The 26,400-nt window shown below is 47.0% G+C and overlaps 2 protein-coding genes across 9 annotated transcripts in view; one reads left to right on the forward strand and one right to left on the reverse strand.

Annotated features, from left to right (window-relative positions):
* Positions 1-10,578, forward strand: part of LOC117962690 (protein FAM13B-like) — a 39,475-nt gene extending 28,897 nt beyond the window's left edge. For 4 of the 7 annotated variants that reach the window (XM_058996513.1, XM_058996512.1, XM_058996516.1 and 1 more), the window contains exons 12-24: positions 831-885; positions 1,661-1,775; positions 2,539-2,604; positions 3,246-3,462; positions 3,885-4,023; positions 4,149-4,230; positions 4,628-4,836; positions 4,994-5,077; positions 5,369-5,464; positions 5,734-5,817; positions 5,964-6,175; positions 6,331-6,432; positions 6,801-10,578. In XM_058996513.1, coding sequence (XP_058852496.1) covers positions 831-885; positions 1,661-1,775; positions 2,539-2,604; positions 3,246-3,462; positions 3,885-4,023; positions 4,149-4,230; positions 4,628-4,836; positions 4,994-5,077; positions 5,369-5,464; positions 5,734-5,817; positions 5,964-6,175; positions 6,331-6,432; positions 6,801-6,924 — 1,585 coding nt within the window. In that variant the 3' untranslated portion in view covers positions 6,925-10,578. The remainder of the gene's footprint in view (positions 1-830; positions 886-1,660; positions 1,776-2,538; positions 2,605-3,245; positions 3,463-3,884; positions 4,024-4,148; positions 4,231-4,627; positions 4,837-4,993; positions 5,078-5,368; positions 5,465-5,733; positions 5,818-5,963; positions 6,176-6,330; positions 6,433-6,800) is intronic. The other 3 variants (XM_058996515.1, XM_058996517.1, XM_058996518.1) reach the window with 3 other exon arrangements.
* Positions 10,579-11,471: 893 nt separating this feature from the next.
* On the reverse strand, positions 11,472-26,388 carry LOC117413419 (kelch-like protein 3). Of its 2 annotated transcripts, none has more exons than XM_034908561.2 (15): positions 23,709-26,388; positions 21,323-21,445; positions 20,859-20,965; positions 20,111-20,232; positions 17,521-17,683; positions 17,141-17,250; positions 16,034-16,150; positions 15,730-15,879; positions 15,109-15,226; positions 14,629-14,826; positions 14,308-14,409; positions 13,909-14,037; positions 13,473-13,613; positions 13,137-13,280; positions 11,472-12,818 (listed from the first exon to the last, which is right to left on the reverse strand). In XM_034908561.2, the coding sequence occupies exons 1-15, from the start codon at positions 23,723-23,725 to the stop codon at positions 12,790-12,792; spliced, it is 1,770 nt and encodes a 589-aa protein (XP_034764452.2). In that variant the 5' UTR covers positions 23,726-26,388; the 3' UTR covers positions 11,472-12,789. The 2 variants fall into 2 exon arrangements, with proteins under 2 accessions (XP_034764452.2, XP_034764451.2); XM_034908560.2 differs by having other exon boundaries at positions 23,705-26,388.
* Between the last annotated feature and the right edge of the window lie 12 nt (positions 26,389-26,400).

Here is a 26,400-nt window from a genome sequence, read left to right on the forward strand (position 1 = left end):
TTGCTTTTTTTAAGGAATTAAAAGTAACTCAATTCTGTTGTCCTTCAGATCAGTTGCTACTAGCTGATCTCTGTGAAGTCAGGACTCGTGATGTGTAGCGCCACCTAGTGAGCATTGCAGTGTTTTACTAAGTGTTTATTTCACCCGTCTGTTTGACTGAATCTGCAGTGCTTGCTCTTACTGATTTGATGTCTTTTTACATTAGACACCGGCCCCAGTTTGCATCTGCACACTGTGCCCCTGCTCATGTGTTTGCAGTGCAGAATAACTAGCTCTACAGATCGGAAACTCAGCTCCCAGGACCACAGTCTTACAAAGAGTAGGCTTGTGTCTTTAATCAAGCATGGCCAGAGGCAGTTTAGCCTTCTTTTGCAGGCTTTTGCACTGATTCATATGAATCCAATTTGTAATGTTTTAATGTTTGCACACAATCTTTTGTCATTGTTTTAGCGTAATCAATAACGTTTAAATAATGACTATAGCTCTCGGGCCAGCATCGTCTCTGTAGAGCCCATGTTTGAAGATCAGCCAGCTATAGACAATCGATACAACATGTGGCTGTTAAAATCACCACGCAGGCAGGCACTGCAACCCACAGAAAAACATCTGTCTGATACCAATTAACTTAGAATCAAATAAAAAATAAATAAAAAGCACCCTAGCTGATGGATTGCTTGACCAGATAATCCCCTATCCACACCCTATTGAAATCCCCTATCCACACCCTATTGAAATCGCACACTTCTTGTACTTGGCTCATAAGTCACAGTTGATACTAAAACAAATACAAACTGTATATTCAAGATGGGCTTCTTTTCTGTTGTTTCCAGACAGGAAGACTGCCGGGTGTCCGAGAACGACAACGAAGCTGAACTCATCACCTGTGTGAGTTTTTTTTAATGTTATTATTATTAAGTTCCTGTAGCAGTTGAAAGTAGTGAAGAATAATGCATGCATTCGCGTGCTACTTTCTCAATGGGGTTGTGCCCAGAAGAATAATTACATGCTCAGCTGTTAAGATAAGAACTCGTACTGTTTGGCAATGGTGGATAAATGTACAATGGTTACCATGGTTTTATAAATATACAGTGGTTACCATGGTTTTATAAATATACAGTGGTTACCATGGTTTTATAAATATGCAATGGTTACCATGGCTTTACAAATATGCAATGGTTACCATGGCTTTATAAATGTACAGTGGTTACCATGGTTTTATAAATGTACAGTGGTTACCATGGTTTTATGAAGGTTCGATGGTTTCCTCCCCAGATCAGGGGATAGGTTTAGTTGATGTCTGAGCAGCAGGCCAGGTACCAGGCTGTAATTGAATTAGGGTTTGTGTGAGATCTTAAACACCAGCCCTGCGACTCTCTGTATTCACAGTTCATGCTGTGTGCTCCTATACTAAGAGTTTCGTGGTTTTCTTTGCACGTCCTGGTGTTCTCATGTAGTTTCCATTGCATGTGTAAGGGGAGTACGAGCTGCCCTAGCGGCCTGTTCTGCAGCTGGGGTAAGGCTACCAGAGAGAGCCATGCTGTAAACAGCACAGGAATATCACTGCACTGTACAGGGAAACAACGACACGAAGGAGCCCTGAATGTAGCCTACACAAGTCCCGAGGCTTGCTCTCACTCCCTGGCTCTCTTCACCTCTCTAGAAGCCCGGTGGCAGAGGGTATGATGAGAACGCCAACTCGGAGTCGACAGACCGTCCCGGCCAGCCAGGACCAACCCCCCACCTCGACCTGCACAGAGTGTTTCAAGGGTTGGAAGGTAATCTCCAGGATCTTGCATGATTTGATCATCTGTATTTCTCCGCTGTGCTGTGGTATGGGTTACAGAGAGTGTGATCAGCGTTCTCCATCACACACACTCTGCACTGAGCAGGCTGTTCAGCCGCTGTGTGTGTGGCAGTGTGTCCCAGGGAAAGGTTGTGGAGATGCAGGACGCATTCATGTTCCCCTGCCCACATCCCTAGCATGCTCAGTGTTTTATAGGGGCAGGTTGTGAACAGATCTCTACTCAGCCTTGCATTCAATCCGATCGATTCACTGCATTCAGAATAGCATTTGCTTAATCATATTCAGTCATTAAAGTACAACAGCTGCATTAGGGTCTGATTTTCAGTCTCGCATCCTCTTTGGCTAAAGCAGGTCCTGAAGTTTGTTTCAAGCATGCAGGTTTGTTCATTCCAGTTTGGAAATGCCAGTGAATGAAGAATTCCAAGAGGGCTACTTCGGAGTCCTCTACTCTAGATGTTTAAATGGCAGAGCAGGGAAATGATTTGTGAACAGAAATACCTGTTGAGCAATGAATTTAAATGCAGAACCTGGCTTAAACTGAGTAGCCTGTAGAAATGAGAGTGCTTGTTCTTGACACAGTGGTGTGTGGAGACTTTTCTAGTGCAGTGGGTAGCTGTCAGGAGAGACACACCCTGGTTCCCTCTCGTGCTCTCGGTCAGTATTGAGTTTCTCCTCGTTTGTGCTGTCTGCTCAGTGTTTTTTCTATCATTTCTTTTCCCCATTTTTTTTGTCAGCGCCATGTCCAATCACTTTCCCCCTCATTGACTTCAAATCAATGCACCTGCAGAAGGACGGGGAAGGTAAGTGTGCTGTGCTGTGCTGTGCTTTGCTCTCCATCCACTCCTCCTTGTCCTGAACTGTTTCACCTGCCACTCCCAGTCCCCCGTGCCACTTTGAGAACATGCCTGCTGCTCCAGACTAACCCCAGCTCCTTTCCCAACAGCTCGTCTTCCTGTTTCATTTGTCAGTCAATCCGTTTTGTTATTAATTTGTTTAATTGTATTTTGTTGTTATTTTTTGTTTACAGTTTTTTTTGATTATGTATTTATATGTATGCCTGCATGTATGTGTCATTGTGTTTTGTCTCTACTCTCTATTAAGGACCCAGTTCATTTAAATTAATTAAATTAAATATAACACACAAATGTATTCATTTTTTTTAAGCTTATTAAATTGGGCCCCCTTAGATTCTTAAATGCATTGATGTTTAAATCCCCTTGAGATAAGTTTGAGTCTGGTTAAACATGGTTACTTCAATCAATTGAGAGTCAATCAAAAAAAAAAAAAGTGGCTTGCATTGGTGACAGCGTGCTCTTGAAAGGGTGGGTTTGTCGAGAGCTGATAACAGTGTCGCTCTATTTTCTGTGTGCTGCCCCAGTCTTTTTGCAACCCATACCGCCCGCTGGTGTTGTAAGCTCTGTCTCTGTCTTTGTTGCTGCAGACCCCGTCCCTGCGTTCAAGTCCTGGCAGGAGGACTGTGAGTCCGGGGAGGCTCAGCTCTCCCCGCTGGCCGGCTGCATGGTCCACCACCCCCTGGAAGAAGACTCCCACCTGCTGCTCGCACGCCGCTTCCTGGACTTCGGACACAGCCAGCGCTTCCTGCAGACTCCCGACGCCTCCTCCTCCTCCCCCCCCACTAAAGCACTTTCCTTCAGGAGGTACGGGAAGCACCTTGCACTGCTCACGTGAGCCTTTGCTCGGGGGAGAGCCATTGCCAGGGTCCTGACCTGCCCTAGATAAATAGCCGAGTTAGCCGGGTTAGCCGAGCACTGAAACCTTTCATTTGTATGCAGCGGTGTGATGTCTGCTTGAACACATGGTAACACACGCAGTCAGTTAATGAATGTTTATGTGCAGTAACGTGCTTGTACAAGATCATGTTGAGGTGTGATGGACAGCACTATAATAACCATAATAAACCACAGGACTTCCAGTTATGCATTAAATCTAATCCAGAACCTCCTAGTACTATTGATCCCCTTGGATCCCAGCTGTCCTTAGCGAGTAGAGGGGCACGGTGTAACTGGTTCAGGATTTCAGCGTGTGATGCCTTGTGATGATAAAGCTTGTCTCTCTCCAGGCCTCGCCGAGCCTCCTTCAGCTCCAGAGAGACTGGGAAGGGGGATGCCGTCCCCGTCCAGTTCACCAAGAAACTGCAGAACCTCAAGAAGAAGATCAAGCAGTTTGAGGAGCAGTTTGAGAAGGAGAGGAACTACAAGGTGGGTTACAGGCGTGAGAGGAAGAGCAGCACTCCAACAGGATTTCTTATTTAAAGAAGCTTCAGTTTGTGACTCTCTCAGGTTAGTTTGAAATGGAATGAGAACACATGCATTTTGTTTTGCAGCCCTCGCACAGTGATAAGGCAGCTAATGCAAAGGTTTTGAAATGGATGACGGAGCTCACAAAGCTACGCAAGCAAATCAAAGGTAACAGTTTCGCCCTCTTTGTTTTCAAGACAGATTGAAATCCGTACGACCCGGAGGGAAGCGGACGCCGCTGTTTGGTATCTGAAGCCTCGTACAACATGCGTTATTACCAGATCACAATAACAAAAAAGGCAAACGTTCTTTAGTGCGCTGGGAATACGTGTTTTAATCTTGGCTGATTTTAAATCAATCTGCAACAGTGCTGCTGTCTCTGCTGTCCCTCCTCTCACCCCTAGTAATGAGGGAGCCTGACTGCACTGCTTGGGGATCACACACTGTAACCCACGCTGCTGTCTCTGCTGTCCCTCCTCTCACCCCTAGTAATGAGGGAGCCTGACTGCACTGCTTGGGGATCACACACTGTAACCCACGCTGATGTCTCTGCTCTCCTTCCCAGACACTAAGCGCAAGTCCTCGGACGGAGAGTTTCCTCACCAGCCCCGGCCGCGGAGCAACACCCTCCCGAAGAGCTTCGGCTCCACGCTGGACCATGGGGAGTCGGAGGGGGCGGTGCAGGGGCGGCCCAGCCCAGAATCCACAGTGGATCTCATCCTGCGCAGGCTCCGGGACAAGAGGGAGGAGGCAAGCTGGCCAGAGGACATGAAGGTAAAGACTGGGATCGCACTGAACGTCCGGTGCTGTGGCCGTGAGGATTATGGGATTTGAGGAGTTGTGAGTCTGTCATGAATCCATTCTAGATCTATAGATGTGCTGGTTATGTTCCCACTCCTAAACCTGGGGTTGTTGTTTGTTTATTTCACAGAAAAAGACAAAGGAAAACCTGCTCTGTGAGAAGACAGCACTGCAGAAGAACCTGCTGTACTACGAGAGTATCCACGGGCGCCCGGTACTCCCATACGAGTCTACTGATCCCCCTAACTAGTGTTCACACTCCTATCAATCCCTTAGCACACTTTACTGCTGAGCAAACTGAGAGCCACTGTAAACTGATTACTCGTAACAGGATTCATTTGCTAGCACCAGTCTTTTTTATGTTTTTGTTTAGGATGTAGTGTTTTATCTGATGTTAATATTCTGTATGAATGTTTGTTTCTATGTTATGTCTGGGTAGATTGTGTGAACTGGTTTGCTGGTACCTGTAATGAATCGATGGTAACTGACCCTGTTGTTCTGACAGGTCACCCGCGAGGAGAGGCAGATTGTGAAGCCTCTTTATGAAAGATACCGGCTGGTGAAGCAGATGCTGACCCGAGCTAGCATCACAACCCTAATCGTGAGTCAGCCCTGCTCTCATTGCAGTCTAATCATGCGGAACTGCGGAACGCTCCGTCACAATTGGAACGTAAAGGAGACCAACGTTCCGGCTAGTGCCGCCTTCAGAGTAATGCTCTTCTCATGTAATCAGCGCTCTGATTTGCATTTTTCTAAAGCATCAATAGGATAGCTTCATGTAAACTAGCATTATTTTTAACTTCTAGCGTACCAATTTATTTTGATTTTATTTATTTATTTATTTATTTATTTATTTATTTATTTATTTAGGGCTCTCCGTCATCCAAGAGGCGGGGACAGATGTTGCAGCCAATCATTGAGGGGGTAACTGCCCATTTCTGTGATGAGATCAATGTAAGTCAAACCCAGCCTCTCAAGTGCATGAGAACAAATGCACATTTGTAAAATCACAGAGTACACCAAAAAAAGTGATCAGTTACTGCAGCGATGCGTTCAGAGTGCTGATGCATCCGGCTCTGTTTCTGTCTGTCCTGTTATAGGAGGAGGATGAGGAGGACGACGAGGAAGAGGAGGAGGAGGAGGAGGATGGGGTCAGTGAGGAAACAGCAGTCACCATCATGCTGGACCCGGCCAGCCTCCCCCACTCCTTCCAGGCTCACCTGGACAGAGAGAAGATGGACCCCAAGCTGGAGGAGAGCTCGGGCAGGCTGGCCCGCGACCTCTGCATGTCTAACACCAACACTACATCCATGTGAGAGCTCAGCTTCCTTCACACGCAAGAACCGTGTAGCAGCTTTCCTTTCAAACAACGTTTTCCTTTTGAACCCGAGGGTTGTGTGTATTGAGTAATTGCTTTGCGTGTGTGAGAGAAGCCTCTTGGAGTGACTGTGTCTCTCTGTCTCTCAGGCCGGAGCTCCTGGAGCAGCTGTGGAAGGCGAGGGCCGACAAGAAGCAGCTGCGGAAGAGCCTCCGAGACTTCGAGGACGACTTCTATCAGCAGAACGGCAGGTCAGTGCAGACAGTGTGTTGTGAGAGGAGGACCGTGCAGTTCACAGTGCTCTGAGCTCAGCCAGCATGTGGAGAGGGTGTTCAGTCTCCTGGGGGCCAGATCACTCCAAACAGTTCATCACTTCACCCCCTTTATAACACGGCCCTCCGTACCGCGGAGCAGAATAAAGAGGCACGGCCCTGGCTCCCCCGTGCCTCATAATGCCATCACTCCAGTTATAAGGAGGAACACAAATAGCACTGTCTCGTCCTCTTGAATTCAGATGCCTCTTCTGAGTGGATTATTTCTTGAAATAGTTTGTGAAAGTATCCGTGAGCTTCTTGTTTGGGAGTCTGATGGTTTCTGTTCTGTTCTCTTGTCCTGTCAGGAATGTGCAGAAGGAAGATCGCTCTCCGATGGGGGAGGAGTACAAGGAATACAAGCGGATCAAAGCCAAACTCAGACTGCTGGAGGTTTTAATCAGCAAGCAGGATTCTACCAAATCCATTTAACCCCCTCAGGGTCCACGTGTCCTGCACCCCTCTCTCCACACAGCCACTGACTATCACACTGGAGCCAGCCTGGCCTGAGGAGGAGTGGCATGGCATAGCATAGCAAAGCTTCCCAGCTCTGCCAGATGTGTGGAGAGCTCCTGCTCCTGCTCCTGCTCCTCCTGCTTGTGCTCCTCCTCCTCCTCCTCCTCTTGTTTTTTTTAAAGACCCTTCTCAGTGTTTTTCTGCTGACTACATGCATTTTGTTTCAACAATAAAGGACTGTTAATGTTAAGAACCAGAAGGGGAACTTTTTTTTTTTTTTTTTTTATTTAACGGAGCTCGTTTTGAGTTTGTTCTCTTATTTATTTTAAATGACACTTTCATGTTAACTGTAGTTAGTTTATCACACTGGGACTTTTCTAACACTTGACAGTGTGCACACAGGAGGGCTGAGGTTTTTGTATAAAGACAGAATGAGACGGTTTGTATTTGAACAGACACAGAGCACTCTCCCAAACACCAGACAACAGGCCGCACCGCTCCTGGCAATCGGACTCGTGTGGAAACACTTGAGTGCTTTACTTCTGGTATCAAATCCTGGGAACCTTTCAACTGACCATAAACAAAAAGACTTGGAGACATGATTTCAAAACCCTGGATCAAAACTTATATATATACACACACACACAGGAGGATTTTTTTATTGTTGTTTTTCACAGAACCCTGGATGTTTTGTGTTCCCGAGAGGGTTCTCTGAATGTACTCGCCCATGCCCAGCAACAAGGACGGTGGAAGTCAGTCCATGCCCAGCAACAAGGACTGTGGAAGTCTGACCATGCCCAGCAACAAGGACGGTGGAAGTCAGTCCATGCCCAGCAACAAGGACGGTGGAAGTCAGTGTTGATTTACCACCTGTTCTGTGTGTGCATGTGTGCAGTGCTGGCTGTTTCCAGGACACAAGGGCTCTTACTCAAGTCTGTGTTGATGGGACTTTTTTTTAAAGAATACAAAAAAAAAAAAAATCTTCTGTTGCGTTGCAAATACTGAAAGTGTTTAATAGACCTTGAATTAAACTGTAGAGCTGATTTTTAGTTCTATTTTTGTACAATTTATTGTTTTCTTTAGTTTTGTTCACTTTTTCACCTGATTGTTTTTCTGTAGAGGGGGGTCACTGAACAGAATGTGTGCAGATTGTCTGCATGACGTCTCACAGCGAGCAGGGGCAGGGGTCTCGCAGGGGGTGGGGGTCCCACCTGGTATTACCCTTCAGAAACCGCTAAAGCAAAAAGCAACAATCGCTCTTCCTGCCCAGAGTCTGTTCATCAAGACCAGTCACTGCAATGGAAAGATCCGGAATGAACCGCAGCTTCCCGAGCCGAGCTCCATCACTGAAGGGGTATATGACTGGTAACAGTGTACTGTGCCTCCACTGGGATACACTATCCAGACACACAGAGGATATGGGTACCTGGGTTCACGGCTGCCCAGTGCAGGACTCGCTGCTTTTCAGCTGGTTAGATCCCACATTTACTCAAGACATCCGTGTTTTTCAGGACCTGTAATGTCATTGTCACTGGCTAGTAAGGATGGGCAGAACATTTTCAAATGAGCTTCCCCTTTAAGTTGGTGGTGTTTCCATTCATGTTTGTTTTGTTTTTTTAAACTTTGCGTGTACTACCACCTGGTGGCCAAATACTGTAAATTATTTGTAAAGAGAAGTTCAGTGTTTCTCTTAAAGGGAAGGTCAAATATGAATTTTCTGCGCACCCCTATTGACGAGTGTAAAGACACAGGTCTGACTTGCTGAAGAGAGTAGGGAGCCAATAAGCTGCAGAGAGGCTTGCACTGTACAATATAAATAACAGAGAATAACGGGATCCAGTTTGTTTGTTTCTTTTCTAGATTGTGTACCCCAGCGGCCTCATGGCTCCCTCTGCTGTGAGATCAGTCAGGCACACAGGCTAACTGGTCCTATACTGGTCAGGTAGGGTTACATTCTTACCAGCTCAGTAATGCTGATCTGAATGACTTGGCACATCTTCAGATACTGAATGGGAGCGAGAGTCACTGCAAGGAAGGTGTGATTCGGACCTGGGATTCACAGTATGCAGCCTCACATACTAAAAGTCCTTCTCCTGCCTTTCTGAGTGACTTAGAACAGGGAGGTTGCTCTGCTTGTAGAATTCTCCGAGTGTGTTTGCGCTGGTTTCTGGTTGGCATTTGTACTCTGCTGTAAGCATGTTAGCTTCATCTCTCTGGTTTGTAATGAACGGAGACAAAAACGAAACAGTAAAGTGCAGAACCATCCTTTACATGTGGGCTGTGCTTTGTACCCTGGAAATGAAGACTTTGGTTTGTTTTTTTCAAATTGTAATAACAATATGTTACTTTTTTTTCTGGTGCTTTTTGATGTATTACTTTCTATTGTGACCATGTCTGCATGCACCTGGTGTCGTGGCTGGCTGCTGACTGGATAGATACGCTGTGGTTTCTATTTTTACTGCATGCCTCTTTGTTGTGTACTAGAGAAAATGAAGAAAAACACACATGAAGGGTCAGAACAAGTGCCCGCCTCTGCTGTCTTGCTTGTAGCTCCTGGTAAGAGAGCAGCGTTTTGAGTAACGACTGTAGTCATTGGGATGGGGTATGCTGGGGTCATTCTGATGGATGTATTTTAATAAGGCTTCTCTTCCTCAGTCTGTGTGCTGACTGGACCTCTCTGGAGACCAGCATGAATACGACTAGCCTGTGTAAACATTAATCAATCACGACAGCGTGCATTTACTTCAAACATTGGAAGTGTCTTTCATCAGAACCCAGAGTTCTGTGAGCTGTTTATAAGCTCCTGAATGAACCAGTGAAACTGACACAAAGTCAGCAATATCAGACTAATATCAGCCAAAGCTTTGTATTTGCATTTCATTTCATTTAATTGTGTGTGTGTGTGTGTGTGTGGTGGGTTTGGACATTAATCATTAAGAAGTATTGGCCCTGCCCTTTGATAGCAATCCTGCATGTAGCAGGCGTTACATTCTCATGGACTTGCTCTGCAGCCTCGTGCCTTTCCTGCAGCATTCCTCAACGTGGAGAGGCAAACCTCTGCTGTTTACTGCTGACCGCATGATGAGCGCGGCCAGGACAAAACCCAGAGCGTGGCCTTTTGAATTGCAATCCAGAGAAAAGGACAGACACGGAGCATGGCTGTGTGCTTTCAGAGCTTTGCTGAGAGGTTTGCAGAGATGTACGTTTTTGTACATGTTTACTTCTTGCTGTATGTGTTTGTTTATCTGTTCACCAGACTTTGAGGGCCCCAGTCTCACAAATTATACTGAAGGGAAAGATGAGTTTCCTCTTTCTGTAGAAGAGGAAGTCTGGGCATTTTGAGGGGGGGGTTGTAGTTTGATTATTGCACAGTATTATGAGAATGCAGCCCCTCATTCCCAAAGCACTACGATTGATTTTGTAAAACTGTTCAGAATTTCTTTTTTTACACAATCTGTTTTGCCCTGTTTTAAACGGTGTGATCTATATGATTCCAGTGTATTATTATTATTATTATTATTATTATTATTATTATTATTTTGTATTTTCGTTTTGGAGCGGTTTATGCTTTGAATGAACCCTGATGTAAATGTTTAGAGATGTACTGGTCTGCTCTCTTTACTTTTAAAACTAGACTCGCTGCGGTGGACCTGCATGGCAAACTTGTATTGTTTTTATTTTTGTGCCATCATCACCAAGCAATAAATGGCATTGAGGCCTGTTTTTTCCAACACGTGTGTTCCTCTAATAAATGACTTGTTAATGGTTAGTCCTTGGCAGTCATGCAGCTCATTCTTCTGAGAAATGTCCAGCAAGTGCCAGAGCCACTCCAGGCCTCCGTTTATAAAGAGTCTGTATTTCAGCTGACGATCTTGAGCACTTCAGGGGTGGTGGTTTGAAGTATTTTGAGGGAAACGCTGCAAGGATTATTGTCCTCCTTTAGTTCTTGAGAGGTATAGTGGAAAAAACGTCACAGCCCAGCATTTCAAGTGGGGTTTTTATTATTATTTTTTTGGTTTGATGTTGATTTTAGGACGTGGATTATCATGTTGTTAAATTCACGATGGAATAATTGTCTAGAACAATGCAATCCTGGGATGCTGCTGTGTTCACGTGTCGCTGCGTTCCTTTAAGCTCCTGTTGGGTCTCTTGTCGCTCATTCTTCCTCCACACATTGCAGAAGGACTGGAAACACTTGGTGCTGGAGAGTCGGTTCATCGCTTTGTATAAAAAATAACCTGCTCAGTCACCTGCGCACATGGCATGAAGACAGTGAGATGATGAAAAGCCTTTTTTATTGCCTAATTAGATCTGCAGATTTCAAGGGGTTTTATTACACACATTTCACTGTGCAGTGTCTCACGCTGACATACTCTGTAGAAAAGCAGTGTATAGCTTCCCGTTCACTATTAGATTTATACCAGGGCTATGGCTTTTTAAATCCTGTATCAGAACTGGAGGCAACAGTGACCTATAGCAAGAACACTATTCGGGGTACAAAACAACACATACAGGAGCCTCCCTGTAGTAGTTAAAGGAATTCTTTTAAGTTATAAAATTAGAGACACACATTTAGAGAAGAGTGTCACACACCATGACAGCTGTTAAAAAGCAGGACTCAGTCGTGGGAGGTCTTTGTTGAGAGAATGGTCTTCATGGCAAGCTGGTCCAATGCAGGTTAGTCACAAGAGGGAGTATACAGTACCACCTTCACCCACCAGGTGGCATACCTTCTATTAAAAGTCTCATTGGTAGAAGCAGCACTGCCCTGTGACTATTGCCCTGTCACTAACCCAGAGCAGCGTCCCTACTCTGCGCAGGACTGGCTGAATCTTCAGTCAGACTGAAAGTAATTCAAATGGAACAACACATAATACAATAAATAATGAAATCTCGTTCTCTTAAACCCCCTTCCTCCCCCAAAGCAACAGGCTTTCAAACAGCATTCAAGTAGTGATGCAGTGCATCACAGGTCAGTAGTGCAATCAAAGATTCACAGCTAGCTCTTCTCAAGGAGCTGCCACTGAAGATTCACAGCTAGCCCTTCAAGGAGCTCACCCTGAAAATTCACAGCTAGCTCTTCAAGGAGCTGCCACTGAAGATTCACAGCTAGCCCTTCAAGGAGCTGACCCTGAAGATTCACAGCTAGCTTTTCAAGGAGCTGCCACTGAAGATTCACAGCTAGCTCTTCAAAGAGCTGCCACTGAAGATTCACAGCTAGCTCTTCAAGGAGCTGCCACTGAAAATTCACAGCTAGCTCTTCTCAAGGAGCTGCCACTGAAGATTCACAGCTAGCCCTTCAAGGAGCTGGCACTGAGATACACCACGTGGCACCAAGACAGGGGTTGTTATCCAAAAATCACACTGGGGTACTAGGGTTATACAAATTATAATAAGAATAATAAAAAGGCAGAGGATTTTCATCTTTCAGTTTTTTTTTTAGAGTTTAGGCAGTACTGAATCAGAATGTACATTGTTCAAAGTCCCTGTCTCAATGTTCTTCCGCTCTGGTTTATCAGTCACTGCAAGAGCCATTTACAAAGAAACAGATTGCAGACGGGCTCCAGAGATCTGCTGTCAGACCATCAGGATTTTTCTTGTTTGAAATGCCCCAGACTGGAGGCAACACGAGCTGGAGAAAGAGGCAGCTACTACCCCCTGTACCCCCCCTCCCCTCCTCTCCTACACAAACACAGATGAGTTGGAGGGGTCCTGCTCTGGGGTGGCACCCGCAGTGCCTGATCAGCCCTGGCACTGTTGGTGATGTGTGTGGCTCCGTCACCTAGGAAACGATCTTGGCTGCTTTCCCGGCCGAGCTGCCCTGCTGACCGGGGTCTCTGGTCATAACGGCTTGTCGATGACCGCCACCCCTGGGTTGACGAGAGGGAGAGAGGTGTGTGTTAAACAGTGCAGTGCTTCTGAATCGCAGAACCCTAACCACTTCCCTCCTACATATGCTAATTGAAGTTCTCGTCTGCGCCTTGCATTTAAAAGTAACGAGACAGGAGGTCTAACTAATGCATCCTCCTCCTGGCTGCTGTAGACTGACCTTTATTTAACGGCCCAAGCAAACTGCTTTCTCACAGCGCCTCTAATTCCCTTCAATTGAAAGCAATTAATTCAAGTCCAGTCTGCTGTGTGACTGAGTGAGTTCAAGCCCAGTCTGCTGTGTGATTGGCTGCATTCACCTGCGTAGCTCCTCCCATTGCTCATGTTGGTGGGGATGAGGGTCCACTTGTCAATGGCAGGGTTGTAGTACTCTACCGAGGACAGGTTACACGAGCCATCGTCGCCCCCGATCACATACAGCATGCCGTTCACCGCGCACACACCTGAGGTGGGAGAGACCAAAATGTTTAAAAAAGTACAGGCATTTATTTTAATTTTAATAATAGCATAATAAAGGCATGCACTAATACATGTAATTGGATGCACACTTTTACAGATGCAGATTTAGTTCAAGTGACCAAATTGTAACCCAAGCCATTTGTCAGCATTCCCCGGTGCCCAGCCCGTGCTCTCACCTGCGTTCCTTCGGCACATGTTCATGTCACACACCTGTCTCCAGGTGTTGCTGTGGGCGTCGTACACCTCCACGCTCTTGCGGACCAGCGGACCGTCGTGCCCCCCCGCTGCGTACAGGTGTCCACTCAGGACCCCCACTCCTGCAGGCACAAACACAGCACAGCACTCACTACGGTGTGGCCACTAGAGGGCGCTCACTAAGAGAAGCTCCTGATGTACAGCAACCCCAACAGCGCTGGAGCACCAGGCAAGGGGCTGCTGCACTGCACTCAGAATCCACCAGGGGGAACCCTGCCCTCCACAATAGAACTGCAGTGTATCTACAGCAAGCTGAACAGCAGAGTAAGCACGCCCAGCACTGTGAAGAATGACTGTCAATGGAAATATAAAAATAAAGCTCAACAAACAGAGGATCGCGCCGCGTCGGCTCTGTACCTGCTCCGCTGCGCCGCGTGCCCATATCTGCCACGAAGCCCCAGCGGTTTGAGACGGGGTTGTACTCCTCCACAGTGCTCAGGCACTGTCGCGAGGCGCCATCGTATCCTCCCACCGCGTACAGCTTCCCTGAGAGAGGGACGAGGTTACAGCACTCCCACATCCAACTGAGCTCCATGTCTACTGACTGCAGCACAGCTGCTGATCAGCAATAACAAGACCACAAAGAAAAGGCATCTTTTTTAGCCATGCATCAAGCTATCCCGTACTCGAGACTTAGCCCCAGTGTGTAGGTAACAAGCTCAGGTGTGTCTGATTAAACTCCTAGTAAAAGCAGGATTGGATGTGTTATTTCCACCCCTGTTCCTACCGGGGCTGGTTCTGGGCTACAGCACTGACCTTCCACCACTCCGACCCCCACGCTGCTCCTCCTCGTGTTCATGGGAGACACAAAGAACCATTCATTCGACTTGGAGCTGTAGGCTTCCACCGACGACAGCCCTGCGAGAGAAGCACACACACACACAAAGAGCATGCATAGTTAATATGAACACATACTCTTCCCTGTCTCATTTCATTTTCATCTTTTAACAGAATAGTTCACAGTGAATGGCCATTTGATCATCTTCTGCATCGTGCAGAGTAGCCCATCAGGACCACTGCATACACCGCGGTACAGATCATATCGCGCCATCAGCCCGACACCCCGAGTTGCTGTACCAGTGCTGCCGTCGAAGCCTCCCACCGCGTACAGCAGGTCCCCCAGCACAGCGGCCCCCAGAGTGCTGCGTCTCTCCTGCATGCTGGCGATGGAGGTCCACTGGTCCTTCGCTCCGTCGTACACGTCCACCGTCCGCACCCGCAGAGAGCCGTTGAAGCCCCCCACCGCGTACACACACCCCGCCATGAACACCACACCTGCAGGGGGCATAAGCGCAGTGCAGCGAGTTCAGTGTGTGTGTGTGTGTATAGATACATAGAAATACAAGTGCAGTGCAGCGAGTTCAGTGTGTGTGTGTGTATAGATACATAGAAATACAAGTGCAGTGCAGCGAGTTCAGTGTGTGTGTATGTGTAGATAGTAGGATAGATATACACACAAATAAAACTGAGCTCAACAAAATGAGAGAAAGACAGAACTGCAGTTAGAGAGCTAAGAGACACATGCTGTGCTGTGCGATTCTGTCCAGCAGGGATTACCTGATCTGCACCTCCTGGAGGGGAGCTCAGCCACCTGGTACCACCGGTCCTCCTGGAAGTCGTAACACTCCACACTGCGGATCGCTTTCGGGGCCTGACCCCCCACCACCATCATCACCTGCAGACAGAGGGAGGAGTCAGAGCAACACACAGTATCCCTGGGACTTCATCCAGGCAGGTAAAGAACCTCAACCAGGACTGTAACCCTCCTTCCACTCATTCTGCTGAAAATGCCTTCTTCAGTTCAGCTATATATCCCAGCTGAAGGGAGGTCCAATAGGAAAACAAATACAATTAAGGTAATAATAATTGATATATATATATAATCATAGTGAGGCATGGATTTCCAATCTAACAAGTCAGAGAGAGATTCTAATGAGGCCATGAATCACCAGGCAACTTTAAGGCAACTAGTTGATTGTGACATTAATGAAGCAATCTTTCACCAAGATGCTTGACTCTAAAGTGTGTTGACAGTGTTACAGTACTTCACCCTTTTCCAGTGCATGGTGATTCTTCAAATGTCCCTGTGGTTCATGGAGTATTGAACTAAAGCATGTGGGCCCCTGTTCCTGGGGGCTCTGGGGAGGCTGCCCCTGCTCCAGCGGGGTGTCTGGGTACCTTGGGCAGGCTGACAGGGGTGCGCGGCCGGGTCCTGGGGTTCTTCATGAGGTGCCGCTGGTCGAGTGGGAGCAGGTGGTACTTCATGGCCTCGATCAGGAAGTCCTTGCAGGTGTTGTTGTTCTTGATGAAGGCCTCCTCCTCCACCGTCTGTTAGGAGAGAGGGGGAGCAATCATTCATTCATTCACCCCGTCCACACAGACCCTGCACAGGGTTGCTGGGATACGAATCATGAACACTTTACCATTGACTGGATTTCCTAACGCTGCGCAGTAAACCGTGGCTGGGCTGTGCCCCCCTTACCTGTACCAGGTAGTCCCTGGGCAGCAGGGGCAGCCGGACGTGCTCCATCAGCTGGGGCATGTGCTCCAGACGTGGCTCCTCGTCGTACTTTATCCACGCAAGCACGGCTTCAAACACCTGCCAGGGCAGAGGGGGTTAACACACACATCAGCACTCTGTCTAGTACTGCACCACGAACATTTGCACAGTTTTTTGGTTTTTGTTTAAAAAAATAAATAAATAAAAATGCTTAAATTTGGAGCTTGTTCTTAAGTTTGAAAACTCTGATTAGCACATTGTAAAGAAACCCCTTGTTAAACAGTGTGGGAGTTGAAGTATCAGGCTTGGATCCCAGCCTAGCTCCTGACTCAATGTGACCTTGCCACCCATCTCTCAATGCAGGTGCACAGCGCTCCCTCATACATATTAATACAGGAGCTATTTCTGGAGGAGGATGAAGAGCAGGGGCAGCATGGCACAGCATATGATATTCATGCACATGAGTTTACAAAAACTAGAAAGCAGCAGCTGCAAAGATTGGCATTCTCCCCCCACCAGACCCAAAGAGCCAGCAGTGCTTACAAGAAAGGGAGCAGCCTTGCAGGAGGGAGTCTCGTCTCAATTCACTGTGCTCTCCAGGAATCTATCCCCAGAGTGACACACAACGTGTGCATAAAAACATCCACACAAATCAGGATCGTGTTCAAAATGATAATGCTGCGCTACAAACAAGAAAGGAGAAATGCAGCATGCTCCCTGTAAACACTGCAGGGTCTTCTATAACTCTTTAACCCAGGCAAACTCCATGCTCGTGTGTGTGCTCGAGGGATCTGTCATCGCTGGAGTCATGGGCAATCTTACTGAAACTGCTTCAGGAAAACTGCCTTGCATTGAGCAACCTCGTCTGTGTTCTTAGGAAACACACTGGCCTGTATTTTCCACTGTGGGCAAACAGCAGTCAAACTGCCCACTCCAGTGTACAATCTGACCCACTGTGTCACACTAGATTTCTCGTTATGTTTGGAACCACAACTATGAAAATTCATAACCGGCGACGTCTATAGCCCCAGAAAACTCAATTACTGACATGGTCCCATTGCGGCATTGGAGCCTGTACCTGTCTCTTACCTTCTCCTCGGACGAGACGGTGAGCTTGTCGCTGGAGATCAGGCTGCACACCTGCTGCAGGCTCAGGCTCAGGTACTCCTCTCCCAGCATCACCTCCGGAAAGTGCTGTTCTGTTCAACACAACAACCTCGTCAGACACAGGGGCACAGCGCAGTGCCGGGGCAAACCACACTGTACTGCATCTGCAGCCTGGGCATGCACAGTGCTGAAAATGCATCATGCAGGTACGGAAATAAGACTCTCGTTGCACAGCAGTTTGATCCATTCCTGGTTTAATAACACACACCTGTGCTTGTTGTATTGTGTAACACTGCTAGTCACTGTATTGTGTTTTCAATACTGTCAGGAGCCGGGTCAGGGTGGATGCTTGGGTGGCTCACCTGCGTAGGCGTTGGCTTGGCTCTGCAGCTCCGTGCAGGTGTGCAGGTCTGCGAAGGCACGGATCCCCAGGCAGTTTGTGGGGTGCAGCTGGGACTGCAGGAACTCACAGCACACCTGCCTCACATCCATCAGCTGCAGCAGACTGGCAGCGGGGAGCAGCACCTGGGAGGAGAGAGGGGGAGTGAGAGACAGCTACCCCAGTGTATTCTCACTGGGGTCTGGAACACGGGTACACTGCTTTAATGGTTACAGCAGATATTCAACTGTGACACAAAGTGTGTGCTTCACTGGTTCATACACTTCACATTCCTGTTCAAACCAAAACACAGGCTAGAAACTACCCAGGAGCAATAGATCTTTCACTTGGATGTTCTCAGAAAGAAAAGCTCCAAACTGTGCCCATAATACCCTTCCCACCCACTTTACCAAGACTGTTTGCTAAAAACTATTACAAAACTAAAGACAAAGGCTTCATTATTCCAAACAGTAAGCGTGTTCTGATTAAGCAGCCTGTTGCTAATTATTAGCAATGTCCTGATTTTTAAGTACTGTAATTACAGTTACAACACAAAATAAACTAATAGCAACTTGCTAACTTGTTGTTTCTGCTTGCTGTAAATCACTAACAGGTCACAGGGGTTGAACAGCAAGCGTGTCAAAATGTAACCCTGATGCAAGACACATTAGCACAAAAAAAACATTAAGGCAAGAATGAAGCTGTTTGCCCTGACGCAGGAGCAGGAGCATTCGTTAACACAGCTATTATGAAAGTCACCGAGCCATTTATTAAAACAAAACATTCCTCAGACCTCCTCTACTGTGTGTTAACAACTGAGCCGCCTATCCAAGGCCATAACAAAACACAAGAACGCAATCAACTGAACAGAGGACAGCATTCACACTCCAGGCAAGATCTGTACTGTAGGTAACACGTATTCATTCAAACTCTCTGGTTGTGTTTCAAGGTCAGCGCTCCCACTGTAAATAGTTCAAGAGCAGCCTATTGCAAACGCCAGCTCCCCGCTCCGAGCAGAGTTAACCAGGGACCAGGATTCAAACCCACTACCTTCACGTGTAACTGCACACTGAGCCACCGCCTCTCACTGCCAGCTCCCCGCTCCGAGCAGAGTTAACCAGGGACCAGGATTCAAACCCACTACCTTCACGTGTAACTGCACACTGAGCCACCGCCTCTCACTGCCAGCTCCCCGCTCCGAGCAGAGTTAACCAGGGACCAGGATTCAAACCCACTACCTTCACGTGTAACTGCACACTGAGCCACCGCCTCTCACTGCCAGCTCCCCGCTCCGAGCAGAGTTAACCAGGGACCAGGATTCAAACCCACTACCTTCACGTGTAACTGCACACTGAGTCACCGCCTCTCACTGCCAGCTCCTGTAGCTCAGAAAAGAGAAACCAGCATAATGTGCAACTCTGGAGAGAAAACTACAACTCCTGCCTAAACCCAAAACCTGTTGAGAGAGTAATACTCCACTAATAGTATATCATTGACTAACTTGGTAGGTTTTTTTTGTTTTTAAGAAACAGCAACACAAAGATGTGTTATTCCCCTGGGTATTTTGTGCTCAGACTACAAAACAGACTGAAGTTATCCAGCAGTTCCCTCTCCCTCTCCCTCTCCCTCTGTCTATGTCTGTGTCTGTAGCCGCTAGCGCCTGGCTCCTCAGCCTGCAATGACCCAGCCGGCTGGTGTTGAGAGTACATGTTTTTCTACAAGCCTCATCAAAACAAGCTTGTCAAAAACACAGAGAGGATATCCCTCTGCACAGCCCTGGCTTCCTGTCGCAACAACAGGAGGAAATGCCCTGCCTGTTAATGGGGCGGCAGTCAGTGCTCAGGAGGGCAATCAGGCTCCCAAGAACCCGACTGGGAGGAGGAGGAGGGGGGTTTAAAGGTCTAGTCCCTCAATCGCTTTGTAGTGCAATTCGATTCCTCCCAGTCTGCGCACTGTGCACTCCACTGTATTACACACACACACACACCTCGTGGATGACTAGTTTGCTTACACTTCTCCTGCTGCTTCCTCTCTTTTTCTTCTGGTTACTCTGTCGCTCAGCGAGCTCAGCAGACAGGCTACTCCTGAAATCCAGCTGCTGCGTTATATTAGAACAGTCAACTGCTTTTCAAAGGTCATCAGTACAACATGCTGTGAGTGAACAGGGCGCAGCTACTCACACAGTAAGAAGTCAAATGTAAAAATGAAACCTGAAGTAGTGTTTTAACTTTAACTTTCTGAACTGCACTGCACATGTGCAGGTCTCTGTTTGCAGCAACATTCACATGTGTAGAAGAGTTTGTCCAGCTGCTGTCAGCATGCATGTCATTACAGCGTGACCCGGACTGAAGGTCAGTTCAGACCAGCGGGGTCCGGACTGGCAGAGGGGCACAAGATCAGGAGTCCTCCAGGTTTTATAGGCATCGCTAACACTGATTAACACCTGCGCGGAGGGTTCAAACGGATCACTTGAGTAACTGAGAGTAGAGGTGGAACTCCAGGACTGTGACTGTGCACCCCTGCCCTGCTGTAGTCACGCTGCACTCTCGATGTTCGGAGCTGTGCTCAGTTACCTGGACGTTCTCCTCCGTGACCTCGATCTCGGCAGTGTAGACGTAGTCCACCAGCTTGGTAAGGGTCTGCCCGTCCACGTCCTTAATCTCCACCCTCTTCGCTTTGCTCTCGCTCATGTCCCCTGCGCGCGCACACACACACACACACAGACTTCATTAAGACTTTATAATGGGATCCCCTTTACCATGGTTATTTCTGGTCTCATTTTATTGCGTGGACAATCTTTTGATCCTCCACTTGTTGGCGTTCATAAAACAAATTCAGGATATGCAAATACTCAAAATAGGACGCTCTGGTTAAAGAGCTGCATCCCGGGGTCAAGGAACTGTGCCAGCGCCTGACCGCTTCACAGGGCTGTCTGTCAGCCTGCAGCCTAATAATCTGTGCAATACATCTCTGCATGCAAAAAGTGTAGCTTTTAAATTAAAGAAAAGCTGTTCCCACCGTTTCCATGGCAACACCGCTGCGTTGGCGCAGCTGGGCTGGCTGGGTGTCCGTGCTTCTTGTGCAGAAAGACTGGAGAAGACACCAGCTTGCTGAACACACACAGCGAGATTAGATAATAAGATCCAGTTAGCTCATCACAATTGCCCCTGGCTGCTGCGTTGCCAGTTCCACTCGTGTGAACAGCTTGCTTGAGGTCTGTGCTCGTTAAACAGCCCCATCAGTGCAAGGCTCCAGCACGGCTACAAACTTTCTTTAAGAAGCCTGCTTCACGGAGCGGAATCAGTACCCGGCTAGCTGTACCTGTGAACATGGCGCAGAAGTAGGGGCTGCAGGCAGCCAGCACGATGCGATGAGCCCAGATCTCAACATCCTCCGCCACCAGCGTCACGTCACACAGCATCTTCTTACTGCAGAGACAAGGCGCGTTCGTTACTTCAGCTCCTCAACATTCAAACTTAAGGATCAAGGACAAGACACACTGGATATGATATCAATGGGAGCACACTGTACACATGTTTGCTGCTATGTAAACACTTAAAGCTAACACCTGTATGTGACCTGCATATTATTACGTCTCGCTCTCATTTCACAGGCTTTGCGATGGCTTAGCTGTGAAAGGAGCTATATATATATATATATATATAAAGAATCCGATTGACTGAAACGTTTACGCTACATTTGAAATGTTTTACGCTTGTCTCTAGCGTTTAAAGGCTGAAAGTCTAATGACGCCCGCTGACGTCGACGGCTTTAACGTCAGTCACCTCCTCAGATCGTTCATCACCCGGAAGGCTTTCTTCGTGTGGGAGTGATTGACAGCGACGTTCCCAGGCTCCTGCCCATCCTCCTCGGCATCCAGGGGCGGCTGGGGGCTGGACTTTCGACTCCTGGGTGAGGGAGCGGGACAGGAAGGAGAGAGGCTGGTCATCACTATAGCGCACAGCAGCGGGGAACATACTGGAGCAGCTGCTCAGTGCAGCGCTAGCCTGTGCAATCAGCAGTACTGTCTGTTAGTTTAGCTGGAAATGAAAAGCACAGTTTTTTAGAGTACATGTCCATTTCCAAACCAGTGTCTCCTGCCCACACTAGCATACAATGAAACATGACTGAAATGCTGAAGCCGTTCTGTTGCCATGGAAACTGACAGCTGCAAGGATGGCCGCTAGAAGTTACCAGCGTCCAATCAGCTACATGCTTGAGAGAAGAGAGGAAAGAGGCAAGGTGTGAAACACGTTCATGGCATAACCCATCTTGCCACAAACAACCTGACACAGATTTGCCACATTTGTGATACAGGATATTAATACAACTTTTCTAGTCAAGTATTAGGCAGCAAGGTCACATTGCGCTGATGAAGGCATTAGACGGGACACTGTTACTGTATGTGACTCCGTTTCTTATGCATTCCACCTAGTAATCTACAAATGAGGGTCCAGATTTTACACAACATTATTATCTGACTTTACCCAGTGAAATACATGTATACATTGACACCAGCAAAGACCTTCGATGGCTTGTCTCTGAGTAACTGTTCACACCATTACTTTACATATCTATTTTTTTAACAGGTCTATGCTAAAAATGCACACATATCAGCACATGGATGGGAATAAGACTCCTGTTGCATAGCGTTTTCAGCTATTCCAGGTTTTACTGCGAGCTTGATTAGCGCCAGGGTATAGGTAAAAAGCTCAGATGTGTCTTATTAAACTCGTAGTGAAACCAGGACTGGCTCAAACTGCGATGCAATGGGAGGCTTCCTTCTACTGTTTCTAGCATGCAGTTTCCTGGCGTGTGATCTGGAGAGGGCAGAACGTGACACTGTATAATGGGAAGTTCACTTTCACTTCCCCTTGCATCATGGGGCTTGTTTAGTGAACATGTTTAACTGCGCGGGCGGTCCGGCACAGAGTCACCTGGGCTTTCTTTTCTAAGTTTATAATGAAGCACGTTGCATGAATGCGCGCTGCCCCGAAGGTATGGTACATACAGTACAGTAAAACCTGTGTTTACGCAATGGAAAAATAACACAATCCTGGGTATACCTGGACAGTATGCATACTGTATGTGCATTTTGTAAATGAATAGTTTATTAAGTTCTTATGTCAGAAATGTATGCGCTCCAGAGAGTACTGATAAATTTTAGGTAGACAAACGCAGGTTTATTAATAACCCGAACCCACACACACACATTCTCTTGTTGCTGTTATGAAGTGCTGTGTCCGTGCTTGGGCTTGTATCCCCAGCAGAACTGTATCCTTGCAGCGCAATGTGCAGCTGAGGCACATGCGCTACTTTGTTTTACTCATGAATAAACCCACACACTCAATCATGCCACAGGGATGGTAACAGGGCTCCTATTGCACAGCACTTCCACCCATTCCTGGGTTTACTGCAAGCTTGATTAGACACAGTGTGTATAGGTAACAAGCTCAGGTGTGTCTGATTAAACTCACAGTAAAACCAGGAATTGATCAAACTGCTGTGCAATGGGAGTCTTATCCCTGATGTAATAACTGTGTTTGTATCCTGCTAAATACTGAAGATATGGCTAACACTGTATTGAAACTTTTATAGACCAAGGCGTGGATAACAGTTGGGAGGTCTGTACTTGACAGTTACTCTAAGAGGTATTATTTATTAAACAGAAATATGGCAGAATGCAACACTGTAGGTTGTATGTAGTACTGCACAGTAGGCCATCGGCTGCTTTAACCGTTTCTTTAAGAAAATGTCCACGGTAATTTCGTTTTCATAAATCATAACAGTAATATAAAAAACTGTGACTAGACCATACCGTGCACACACACACACACACCGGCACAACGTCTGTCAATTGCGCCAGTTTTTTTTTTTTCTTATTTGCTGTCAATGTCTTGCAGTAACGTCTGGTATATTACAGCAGACAGACAGGGCTGCCGTTTTTCACCTGCCAGTGTCGCCTCAGCGTGAAGAATTCAGCTGCATGATTTTGCAAAAAAGCAAATGCTACAAAAAACAAGACCGGAATCTGCGCCGTGCAGTAGAGGACTGTATATATTGAACCGCTTGCTGCTCGCATCTCCCACCCTGCTTACCTCAATGAACTGCTTGGTAACACGCTTGTCTAAACATAGAGGAGGGGTGGGGGTAAGACATGTCCGTACTCACGCTTCTTCATCGTCCATGGTTCCGTTTCTAGCGCAAAAGATCCACACCCGGTCCGGCAGTGTCCCATGTACCCCCAGCTGTTTCCCTCACGGTCCCATTGATATTAATACTACGGGTTGAGCCTCAGTAGCAGCCTTGGAAATCAGCGCTGTTTATAAAGACAAGTGATTGCAACCTGATAGGAGCTCTTCTTCCTCCTTCAATCCCTCTACATTGTACTAGCACGCAACAGACTGCGCTAACAGAACCTCTCTCGCTCGCCCTCTTTCTGACATCCCTCTTTTTTCCCAGGTCTCCCTGCTCCACAGCCCTCCTCTGTTCAAAGCCCACCCGCCCTCTTTTTTTTTTCTCCAGTAATTTTGTTGCTGCGTTGCCTGGTAACGACACGCCTGCTGTAATAACGGGCAGCACACCACGACCCTAGTAGCGCAGCACAGCATTCTGTACCACCAGAGTCGCATCTAGTAAAACGGAACGGGACGGTAATATGCCATAAAAAAATTAAAAACAGCCCCTTTCTGAGCAGATTGCGTGTTCCGGCTTGTGACACTGTAATTTAAAACTGGTATTGCTGGAAGGGGGCTGGCTTTCCAGAATAGCTGTAGTAACTGAGTCACGACAGCCTTGCAGCCTCAGTGCCCCATGCAAATACAGGGGTTGCATGTGCCGCTAATCCGCTACTGCGCCGCGGTGACTCATCATGAGCAAGCAGACTTCAGCGCATGTACTCGAGAAAGAAGCCGTGAGGGACTCTGCCCATTAGAGGGCGCCCAAGAGTCACACTACAGCTTGAAAACTGTATAAACGGAGAGCAGGAAATCCTCGCTGCTGCACGCACCCTTGGTCTCCATGGTAAGCTTAGACCACTGTTTGACAGTGCTTTGCAATGGTTAAGCAGCGCTACTGTGCTTTATAATAATGCTCAGTCTTTGGCCATCCTGCAATAGTAAATGTGTGCTCCCATTCCTCCCAGCACTGTTTGATTCCCGTGTCTCTCCGCTCTCGTGTTCTGATCTGCGGGGGACTGGTCATCGCACTTCAGCAGGAGAAAGAGGAGGAGGAGAGGTGATCTGTTTTCATTGTAATCACAAACCAGAGCCAACAGCAGGGGGCGACAGGAGGACAGGGGAGTAGAGATGAGCATGGCTCGGCAGCCCTGATAATGTCAATACCTGCTACCATCCATCCACCCTCCCTCACTAGAGTTTAAAACAGCTTTCAATACCTGCTACCATCCATCTACCCTCCCTCACTAGAGTTTAAAACAGCTTTCAATACCTGCTACCACCCATCCACCCTCCCTCACTAGAGTTTAAAACAGCTTTCAATACCTGCTACCACCCATCCACCCTCCCTCACTAGAGTTTAAAACAGCTTTCAATACCTGCTACCATCCACCCTCCCTCACTAGAGTTTAAAACAGCTTTCAATACCTGCTACCATCCATCTACCCTCCCTCACTAGAGTTTAAAACAGCTTTCAATACCTGCTACCATCCACCCTCCCTCACTAGAGTTTAAAACAGCTTTCAATACCTGCTACCACCCATCCACCCTCCCTCACTAGAGTTTAAAACAGCTTTCAATACCTGCTACCACCCATCCACCCTCCCTCACTAGAGTTTAAAACAGCTTTCAATACCTGCTACCATCCATCCACCCTCCCTCACTAGAGTTTAAAACAGCTTTCAATACCTGCTACCACCCATCCACCCTCCCTCACTAGAGTTTAAAACAGCTTTCAATACCTGCTACCATCCACCCTCCCTCGCTAGAGTTTAAAACAGCTTTCAATACCTGCTACCATCCATCCACCCTCCCTCACTAGAGTTTAAAACAGCATTCAATACCTGCTACCACCCATCCACCCTCCCTCACTAGAGTTTAAAACAGCTTTCAATACCTGCTACCACCCATCCACCCTCCCTCACTAGAGTTTAAAACAGCTTTCAATACCTGCTACCATCCACCCTCCCTCACTAGAGTTTAAAACAGCATTCAAGACCATTTTCTTAGTTTCACAGTGCCCTTGCATTTTGCATGACATTCACTAGCCTGTCCTAAATCAAAGTATCTGTCTCAAGCAGCTGGAAGTGAAGAGCAGCTGGTAACACTGACTTGTATCAAAAGCATCCTAACAGACTCAGGAACGAATTGTAACTCAATAAAATAAAATGTTTTCCAAATCCCAACTGGAGAAATGTAAACCCTACAGAAGAAAATAACGCGCTGCTCACATCTGTTTATGATCATCAACACTTGCTAAAAAAAAAAAAAAAAAAAGATATTCTTAAACACCTTTCTGAATCCTTTGCTAAGTTACCTCGGTTAGTTTTCAATATACAGACTGCTAATGTTCCGCTACCAATGCAAAACACACTGCAAACCGACTAGTTAAAGCTCCTATTTCATTGCACCACAAATATAAAAATATATATATATATTGAAAAACAATGGTGGTGTAACTATTACTATTAAATCATTTTCATTTTTTTGTTTTGTTTTAGCATAATTATAGATAATTATAGCAGAACTCTTGTTGCGAGAAGATCTGGAAATAGTACAAAGACTGTGATATCGTGAAAAAACACTTTTTAGCATCTAATGCGCGTAAAAAAAAATTACAAATAAATAGCTTGGGGAAATGGCGGAAAGGGGGAGGTGCTGGGAGGCAGGTTTCCGACGTCACGAGA

This window comes from Acipenser ruthenus, chromosome 22 (assembly GCF_902713425.1).
Source record: "Acipenser ruthenus chromosome 22, fAciRut3.2 maternal haplotype, whole genome shotgun sequence".
NCBI lineage: Eukaryota > Metazoa > Chordata > Actinopteri > Acipenseriformes > Acipenseridae > Acipenser > Acipenser ruthenus.